This window comes from Oncorhynchus clarkii, chromosome 5 (assembly GCF_045791955.1).
Source record: "Oncorhynchus clarkii lewisi isolate Uvic-CL-2024 chromosome 5, UVic_Ocla_1.0, whole genome shotgun sequence".
Lineage (NCBI taxonomy): Eukaryota > Metazoa > Chordata > Actinopteri > Salmoniformes > Salmonidae > Oncorhynchus > Oncorhynchus clarkii.
In genome coordinates, this window is record NC_092151.1 from 28798115 (window position 1) to 28808479 (window position 10365).

The following is a 10365-nucleotide window of genomic DNA, read 5'->3' on the forward strand; positions in this document are numbered from 1 at the left end:
ATGAGGCTGAAATGTAGCTGTTTAAGTCACTTAAGAACAAATTCTTATTTACAATGATGGCCGACTGAGGATTCTGCACATTTTGCCATGGGTTAGAGAGAAACATTAGCTAATCTCATGCTATTCTACACATTTTGCAAAGAGGAAGAGAGAATGTTGCATATTTAAATACCTTTCCTGCAATTCTACTCAAATGGTGATGTGGCAGAGAGAAAAATGTGTTGTATAGTTCATCTTATGCTTTTCTACACATATTGGCATTGAGGAGTACACCACATCAGTCACTGGCTTCATCAATAAGTGCATCGATGACGTCGTCCCCACAGTGACTGCACGTACATACCCCAACCAGAATCCATGGATTACAGGCAACAGTCGCACTGAGCTAAAGGGTCGAGCTGCCGCTTTCAAGGAGCGGAACTCTAACCCGCAAACTTATAAGAAATCCCGCTATGCCCTCCGACGAACCGTCAAACAGGCAAAGAGTCAATACAGGGCTAAGATTGAATCATACTACACCGGCTCTGACATACGTCGGATGTGGCAGGGCTTGCAAACTATTACAGACTACAAAGGGAAGCACAGCCAAGAGCCGCCCAGTGACACGAGCCTACTAGACGAGCTAAATAACTTCTATGCTCGCTTTGAGGCAAGTAACACTGAAACATGCATGAGAGCATCAGCTGTTCCAGGCAACTGTGTGATCACTCTCTCCGCAGCCGATGTGAGTAAGACCTTTAAACAGGTCAACATTCACAAGGCCGCAGGGCCAGGCGGATTACCAGGACGTGTACTCAGAGCATGCGCTGACCAACTGGCAAGTGTCCTCACTGACATTTTTAACGTCTCCCTGTCTGAGTCTGTAATACCACCATGTTTCAAGCAGAACACCATAGTCCCTGTGCCCAGGAACACTAAGGTAACCAGCCTAAATGACCACCCACTCGTAGCACTCATGTTTGTAGCCATGAAATGCTTTGAAAGGCTGGCCATGGCTCACATCAACATCATCATCCCAGAAACCCGAGACACACACCAATTTACATACCACCCCAACAAATCCACAGATGACGCAATCTCCATTGCACTCCACACTGCCCTTTCCCACCTTCACAAAAGGAACACCTATGTGAGAATGCTATTCATTGACTACAGCCCAGCGTTCAACACCATAGTGCCCTCAAAGCTCATCACTAAGCTAAGGATCCTGGGACTAAGCACCTCCCTCTGCAACTGGATCCTGGACTTCCTGACAAGCCGCCCCCAGGTGGTAAGGGTAGGTAACAACACATCTGTCACGCTGATCCTCAACACGGGGGCCCCTCAGGGGTGCGTGCTCAGTCCCCTCCTGTACTCTCTGTTCACTCATGACTGCACGGCCAGGCACAACTCCAACACCATCATTACGTTTGCCGCTGACACACAGTGGTAGGCCTGATCACCGACAACGATGAGACATCATATAGGGAGGAGGTCAGAGACCTGAACGTGTGGTGCAAGGACAACAACCTCTCCCTCAATGTAAGCAAGATAAAGGAGATGATTGTGGACTACAGAAAAAGGAGGACCGAGCACGCCCCCATTCTCATCGACGGGGCTGTAGTGGAGCAGGTTGAGAGCTTCCTTGGCGTCCACATCACCAACAAACTATCATTTTCCAAGCACAACGAGACAGTCGTGAAGAGGGCACGACAAAACCTATTCCCCCTCAGGAGACTGAAAAAATTTGGCATGGGTCCTCAGATCCTCAAAAGGTTTTACAGCTGCACCATCGAGAGCATCACTGCCTGGTATAGCAACTGCTCAGCCTCCGACCACAAGGCACTACAGAGGGTAGTGCGTACGGCCCAGTACATCAACGGGGCCAAGCTTCCTGCCATCTAGGATCTCTATACCAGGCGGTGTCAGAGGAAGTCCCTAAAAATTGTCAAAGACTCCAGCTATCCTAGTCATAGACTGTTCTCTTTCTACCGCACGTCAAGCGGTACTGGAGCATCATGTCAAAGAGGCTTCTAAACAGCTTCTACCCCCAAGCCATAAGACTCGTAAACATATAATCAAATGGTTACCCAGACTATTTGCATTGCCCCCCCCCCCTACCATGCTGCTACTCTGTTATTATCTGTTCATAGTCACTTTAATAACTCTGCCTACATGTACATATTACCTCAATTACCTCGACACCGGTGCCCCCGCACATTGACTCTGTACCCGTGTCCCCTGTATATAGCCCCAATATTATTATTTACTGCTGCTCCATATTTAATTATTTGTTATTCTTATCTCTTACACATAATTCCATGGGGCAGATGAAAAAATTGCAGTTTTATAGCTAATCTCATGCTATTCTACACATTTTACAATGATGCCGAGAGAGTTTAGCATTTTTAGAGCAAATTTCCTGCAATTCTATTCATATTTGCATGGGGCAGAGAGAACATTAGCAGCTTTATAGCTAATCTCATGCTATTCTGGGGCCGGGGGCGACATCCTTGTGGGGGCTGCGGGGGTTGTGTGGTACGCCAGTGGCCCGGATAGATGCACACACACAGACACACAAGTCCACACAACATGAATGAACCCATTCACACAGACAAGTTCACCCAGCATGATAACAAATACTTTTACACACAAAACAACTCATAGGTGCAAACAAAGTGGCACAGCTCTCATGCACATGCAAAACGTGATATCACATTTTCAGTCAGTTCAGTTCACACCCACATCTTGAACACAAAGCATGCTTTCCCTTTTCTCTCTCATTCTCCTTATCTGTGCCATCTGACACACGCACACGCACACACACGCACACACGCACACACACGCACACACGCACACACGCACACACACGCACACGCACGCACACACACACACGCACGCACACGCACACACACGCACACGCACACACACACACTAAAATGGAGATAACCTTGACGGTTATCATCCACAGCTGAAGTTGTGAGGTGGTGCTCCGTCCACCTCTCAGGAATCTGCCGAGGCCCTAATAAGGCCCTGCTGAGAGGAGCAGAGACGACACTCATCTAGATAAAGGTCTATACGTTTCACCTCACCACACTTCATCTCTCTAAGCACAGCAATCACTATTCCATGGTGGTGACTTGTTGCTATTCTGCAGCTGTTTGTCAAACATAAAGCCCCACAGGTCCCGTAAGGATTTGAATAGTTCAATATCTCAGATCAGATTTCACACTCAAGTTTTTTTGGGTGTGCGTGTGCGTGTGCGTGCGTGTGTGCGTGTGTGTGTGTGTGTATACAAGAGGGAAATAGCCACACCTTGTGTTTAGGGCTTGATAAGGTGCAGCTCCAGCTCCTCGGTGACTACAATGTAAACAATAGCTGTAATGACTTTCACATGTTGTTGCTGCTGGGGAGCGGCAAGTGGAATTCCAGATTTGTCTGTTACATGTTGTAATCTTGGGATAGCATCAGTTGATACCTACACTCTGAGGAGTGACATTCTGCTGTTGTCAGTGCTTTAAACTACACCAGTCAGAGAGACATAAGCAATGAGGTGATCATATCAGTTCAGCTTTCTTTCCCCTGGCTCCCAGAGGTAGGGAGCTCATTGTGTGGCTGTGGCTGGATTTGGCTGGGAGGGGGGGTCATGTCAAGCTTCCCCCCCAGGCAGGGTGACTCAAACCTGGGTGAAAAGGGGTTGAGAAACCTGGGCGTGTTCCGTGGTGGTGGTGGTGGGTCGGGTAGAGTGAGAGAGAAGCGAAGACAAGGGGGAAAGGAAGGAGGGGGGGAAGTGGTGGGATAGATAGATGAAGACGACTGGCGGTGGATTGGCAGTGTGGAAAAGGGATTTGAGAGAGAAAGGGGCGAGCTAATGAGCTGGATTTGCTGGAGACTTGGCATTCCGCTCATGGAGCACTCTTCCCTGTAGAATAGCTGGCTGGAACTGAGCTTCCTGTCTGAGCCCTGGAGCGGGAATGAATGAGGGAGGGGAGGGAGGGAGAGAGGGGAGGAAAGGGGGGTGGGGTGTTGGAAGGCAATAGAACAGAGGAAGAAGGAGCGGGTGGGAGGAGGGAGGCAGGTAGGGAGGGAGAGGGCGGGCAGCGGGCGGTGGTGGAATTGAATGCCGAGGAGCTGTGTTCTCACAGCCAGTGTTGCCATGGTTACCGGGGAATTCTGGCAAGTAGGGAAATTTCATTCACGTCAGTGTGAGGAAAGGGAGGGAAATATCAACAAAGCAAGAAAGAGAAAGATGGAAAAAAAAGAAATACACAACTGAAAAAGAAAAAGAAAAAAGATCAACCTCTGTGGGTCCTCCACCCCTCCCCTGGGCTCTGTCGCCTCCCTCCCTCCCCCCCTCGCTCCCTCCCTCCCTCCCTCTGTGTACGCACCCGGTGCTTTTTGTTTGCCGCCACCCTGTAAGTAAACACAACACCCACTCACAAAGCTTCCTATCCCTCCCAATCGTTCTCCAGGTATGGTAGAGAACAAAGAACACTAGAGCTATCAGTAGCTGCTCCTCTTCTGAGAAGAAGGAATGAGGAGGGAGCCAGTAGTGGTAGGAATCAGATCCATCCACTACCCCACACAGGTCATCTGAGCTGGCTGCTGACATGGCAGGAACTGGAACTAAGCGCTGTCGACCTGACGACTCTCTTGTTTGCTGCTGGGCTGTCAGGACTGGCTTCTGCACGTGGTGCCGCCCCGCCCTGTCTCTCCTCTCCTTGTCTCTCCTCTCATTGTCTCTCCTCTCCTGACTCCCTGTGCGGCCACAAACACACACACAAACACAAACACACAAACACTGTCTCTCCCAGCGCTGACTAAATGAAGCTGACAGGACCTGACAGCTGTACAGAGGCACAGGGAGCACGCACACACACACACACACACACACACACACACACACACACACACACACACACACACACACACACACACCTACACCAGTGGAGGCTGCTGAAGGCAGGACAACTCATAATAATGGCTGAAACGTGGTTTCCATGTGGTTGATACTACTCCATTGACTTCATTCCAGCCATTATTATGAGCCGTCCTCCCGTTAGCAGCCTCCTCTGATGCACGCACTTAATGTAAACATGCATGCTTGTAGTGGTACTTGTACTTTCACCCACAGTTCCTCACAGTAGTCCTCATAGTTTATTCCACAGTGCCCCACAGTGGTTTCGTCCACAGTTCCTCACAGTGGTCCTTGTATTTTCTTCCAGTTCCTCACAGTGGTCCTTTTAGTTTCTCCCACAGTGCCCCACAGTGGTTTCACCCACAGTTCCTCACAGTGGTCCTTGTATTTTCTTCCACAGTTCCTCACAGTGGTCCTTGTATTTTCTTCCAGTTCCTCACAGTGGTCCTTTTAGTTTCATTCACAGTGCCCCACAGTGGTTTCACCCACAGTTCCTCACAGTGGTCCTTGTATTTTCTTCCACAGTGCCCCACGGTGGTCCTTGTAGTTTCTTCCACAGTGCCCCACAGTGGTCCTTATAGTTTCTTCCACAGTGCCCCACAGTGGTCCTTGTAGTTTCTTCCACAGTGCCCCACAGTGGTCCTTGTAGTTTCTTCCACAGTGCCCCACAGTGGTCCTTGTAGTTTCTTCCACAGTGCCCCACAGTGGTCCTTGTAGTTTCTTCCACAGTGCCCCACAGTGGTCCTTGTTGTTTCTTCCACAGTGCCCCACAGTGGTCCTTGTAGTTTCTTCCACAGTGTCCCAAAGTGGTCCTTGTAGTTTCTTCCACAGTGTCCCAAAGTGGTCCTTGTAGTTTCTTCCACAGTGTCCCACAGTGGTCCTTGTAGTTTCTTCCACAGTGTCCCACAGTGGTCCTTGTATTTTCTTCCAGTTCCTCACAGTGGTCCTTTTAGTTTCATTCACAGTGCCCCACAGTGGTCCTTGTAGTTTCTTCCACAGTGCCCCACAGTGGTCCACAGTGCCCCACAGTGGTCCTTGTAGTTTCTTCCACAGTGCCCCACAGTGGTCCTTGTAGTTTCTTCCACAGTGCCCCACAGTGGTCCTTGTTGTTTCTTCCACAGTGCCCCACAGTGGTCCTTGTAGTTTCTTCCACAGTGCCCCACAGTGGTCCTTGTCCCACAGTTTCTTCCACAGTGCCCCACAGTGGTCCTTGTAGTTTCTTCCACAGTGCCCCAGTGCCCCAGTGGTCCTTGTAGTTTCTTCCACAGTGCCCCACAGTGGTCCTTGTAGTTTCTTCCACAGTGCCCCACAGTGGTCCTTGTAGTTTCTTCCACAGTGCCCCACAGTGGTCCTTGTAGTTTCTTCCACAGTGCCCCACAGTGGTCCTTGTAGTTTCTTCCACAGTGCCCCACAGTGGTCCTTGTTGTTTCTTCCACAGTGCCCCACAGTGGTCCTTGTAGTTTCTTCCACAGTGTCCCAAAGTGGTCCTTGTAGTTTCTTCCACAGTGTCCCAAAGTGGTCCTTGTAGTTGCTTCCACAGTGTCCCAAAGTGGTCCTTGTAGTTTCTTCCACAGTGTCCCACAGTGGTCCTTGTAGTTTCTTCCACAGTGTCCCACAGTGGTTTAACGTATATGGAAGATAATGGTTAAGGGCTTCTGATGAGTCAGTTTGTGGATGGATGTACATGTAGATTCTTGTCTGTGGGTAACGTTCATCTATAGTCTTAGAAGCTTCTTGTGCTGTTGGCATGCATTGCAGTGTCCTGTGTGTCTTTGTGTACTGTGTACTGTGTTTGAGTGTATGAACTGTGTTGATCTCACTGTAACCATCAGTTGCTAACCCATCTTCACTTCCTGTATTCCAGTGGCTGAGGAGGGACAGTGGGAGTGTGGGCTGTCATACGAATGCCGGACCCTCCTGTTCAAGGCCATTCACAACCTGCTGGAGAGGTACAGTACAATGAGCTGCTTGGAAAATGCCCTGTGTCATATAGTCTGGATGTAAAGTATCACATAAAGTAAGCTGAATATTCCCAGTCTAGTTTTTGGATATTTCTGCTCATATAACAATTTCTTCTCCGACCAACTGGGGAAAGACAGCAAAGAATTCTGGCAAGAATACCAAACCACCAATGGCTAAAAGACTTCAAGTGATAATCAAATTATAACCTGGACTGAATCAATGACTCCAATAAACATTTCCCATCTGCTAAATGAACCAGGATATATTTGTTCTCAATTAAGTTAAACATCAATGATCATCATAAGGGGCAGGCTGAATGAACCTTATTACCTTGAGTCTACCTCCTCCTCTCTTCCAACTCTATACCTATATTGGATTGTCATGAAGCCTTCTATAGAACATGTATCTCAAGGAACTGTGTAACTCCATTGATGTGAGTGTTGATGAATGAAAATACATGTATTATATTCTCTATTCTTCCCCGATTGGGTACATGTGTGACAATCTCTATGTAGAATGTCTGTGTCTATGTGTGACAATCTCTATGTAGAATGTCTGTGTCTATGTGTGACAATCTCTATGTAGAATGTCTGTGTCTATGTGTGACTATGTAGAAATGTGTGACAATCTATGTAGAATGTCTGTGTCTATGTGTGACAATCTCTATGTAGAATGTCTGTGTCTATGTGTGACAATCTCTATGTAGAATGTCTGTGTCTATGTGTGACAATCTCTATGTAGAATGTCTGTGTCTATGTGTGACAATCTCTATGTAGAATGTCTGTGTCTATGTGTGACAATCTCTATGTAGAATGTCTGTGTCTATGTGTGACAATCTCTATGTAGAATGTCTGTGTCTATGTGTGACAATCTCTATGTAGAATGTCTGTGTCTATGTGTGACAATCTCTATGTAGAATGTCTGTGTCTATGTGCATGTATGTTTGTGTGTTAATGGTCCTTTACCTGTGTGTGTGTGATACAGTTGTTTAATGTCTCCCATCCCCAGGTGTTTGTTGGACAAGGACTTTGTACGGATCGGGAAGTGGTTCGTCAAGCCATACAAGTTGGAGGAGAAGCCTCTGGCCACCAGGTGAGCTAACCATCCTTCTCAATCCCACACACAACCTCCTCACAGCATCCCCGCCACGTTGTTCTGACACGGTGATAACTAGCGTGGCGTTAAGGGAGCGTTGGGGAGCTCTGGGGGAGTGTGACAGACAGGCGGTGTGAATGGTTGCCGTGCGGCGGCTGCTCCCACCCCATCTGGGATGTGGTGACACCTCTGGCTGCCTCTTGGCACCTGGCTGTGAGCCCCTCGGATCATGTCATCACGCTCGCAGGTGGGAACGGCTCGCTCTGTGAGACAGACGACTAGTCCGAAGTGTGTGTGTGTGACAGTGCAAGTGCTGGTCTGCCAGGCTGCCCGGACGTGAGACTATTGAGAGCAGGGTAGTGAATGGTGGCGAGGTGTGAGAGCTGAGCAGAGGAGGGGCTTGGGGCTGTGTGTGTGTGTGTCAGAGACTGACAGAGAACAATAGCACAATAGGGCATGGTTGTTGTAGGGCATTTCCATGTAAAAGGAACCCATGAGCACCAACATGTGAAGTTCAGTAGAGTAGAGTACAGTAGAGTAGAGTACAGTAGAGTACAGAACAGTACAGTACAGTAGAGTACAGTACAGTACAGCAGAGTACAGTACAGCAGAGTACAGTACAGTAGAGTAAATGACAGTAGAGTACAGTAGAGTACTGTACAGTAGAGTACAGTAGAGTACAGTACAGTAGAGTACTGTACAGTAGAGTGCAGTAGAGTACAGTAGAGTACAGTAGAGTAGAGTATAGTAGAGTACAGTAGAGTAGAGTACAGTAGATTACAGTAGAGTACAGTAGAGTACAGTAGAGTAGAGTACAGTAGAGTAGAGTAGAGTATAGTAGAGTAGAGTATAGTAGAGTACAGTAGAGTACAGTACAGGTGAGTACAGTACATTACAGCAGAGTACAGTAGAGTAGAGTACAGTACAGCAGAGTACAGAACAGTACAGTATAGTACAGTCCAGTAGAGTTCAGTACAGTAGAGTACAGTACAGTACAGTAGAGTACAGTACAGCAGAGTACAGAACAGTACAGTAGAGTACAGTACAGTACAGTACAGTAGAGTACAGTACAGTACAGTAGAGTACAGTACAGTAGAGTACAGTACAGCAGAGTACAGTACAGTACAGTACAGTAGAGTACAGCACAGTAGAGTACAGTAGAGTACAGTACAGTAGAGTACTTTACTGTACTATACCATACTGAACTCTACTCTACTGTGCTGTTCTGTGCTGTACTGTACTCTGTATACTTTACTGTACTATACTGTACTATACTGTACTGTACTGAACTCTACTCTACTGTACTGTACTTTGATTTCTAAACTTGTGAAACAGACGTCTATGATTGGCTCAGATTTGGTCCTGTCCTGACCAACCAAATTTGGTCTTGTTTGCGGTCAGAGCTCATTACAATAATAGCAACGTGTAGAATAATACCCAAATATGCAAAAGGATAGTGCGTATTTCTACCTTTGTACCTATTCAGGATACAACACCATGAAGAGAAAGACATTCATATCCATAATTATACATTTCTGTTTAGTACAGATCAGGGACCCATGATGAAATTCTGCTACGGTAATTCTGTTACCGGGTATAAATCCACTTCACTTACTGTAGTTCAACCAGCTCAACAGCTCAAAGTGTCATAGTGGACCCCCCTTCTTTCTGCAGACATCTTTCAATCTTCATTTGCAGCAGATCTTTTTGGAAAACGTGGTGATATAAAAAACTGAAGGAGATTTTACCGAAATTCTGTCACTAAACTTTGCATCTGCACAGTAATGTGTTTTTGTAAAATGTTCATACTGTTAGAAGTAGTCCTTGTGCGTATCGTTGTTGGTTTCTTAAACTTTAAAATCACTGGTTTTGGTTTGTCATACATTTTAAAGTGAAACATCTGAGTCTCAACGCAATTCTGTTATCGTGGAATTGCCCTGTAGCTCTACTTGTTGCTTTGCTTGAGTTCGGTGTATTATTTTAGTTTTCTTTCAAAATACCCACTATGTACAGTAAGCTGGATATAATTCCATCTGTGCATCAATTAGAGACATATTAATATCTACTAGGTTACAGGAAACAATTAAGTCAAAGACACGAATCATCTAAAATATTGGAATACTGATATTGGTATAAAATATTGTAATATAGAGAGAATCGTGACATATCTTAAGTTGTTAAATAGTTCAAATTATGCAATTACATTGAGTTACATTTTGAGAAAGTTGAGAACCTCTCCATATCTAGTAAGCCAAATGTGTTTTTAGGAGTGAGATCCTCTCCTATGTAGCTGTGGAGATTCCAGCCAGCAATGAAGATAACCGCTGTGGCACAATTCCAAAGGTGTTGAAGGAATCAAGTGTAACTCGTTCCTAGGTTAGGACACAGCATGCAGGAAATAGGAACGAGAG

At 46.6% G+C, this 10365-nt stretch overlaps 1 protein-coding gene across 1 annotated transcript in view; it reads left to right on the forward strand.

Moving 5' to 3' along the window:
- Positions 1-10365, forward strand: part of LOC139408626 (mediator of RNA polymerase II transcription subunit 13-like) — a 118603-nt gene that overhangs the window by 42105 nt on the left and 66133 nt on the right. The window contains exons 3-4 of the mRNA XM_071152733.1: positions 6762-6846; positions 7868-7951. Of these exons, the coding sequence (XP_071008834.1) occupies positions 6762-6846; positions 7868-7951 (169 nt within the window). The remainder of the gene's footprint in view (positions 1-6761; positions 6847-7867; positions 7952-10365) is intronic.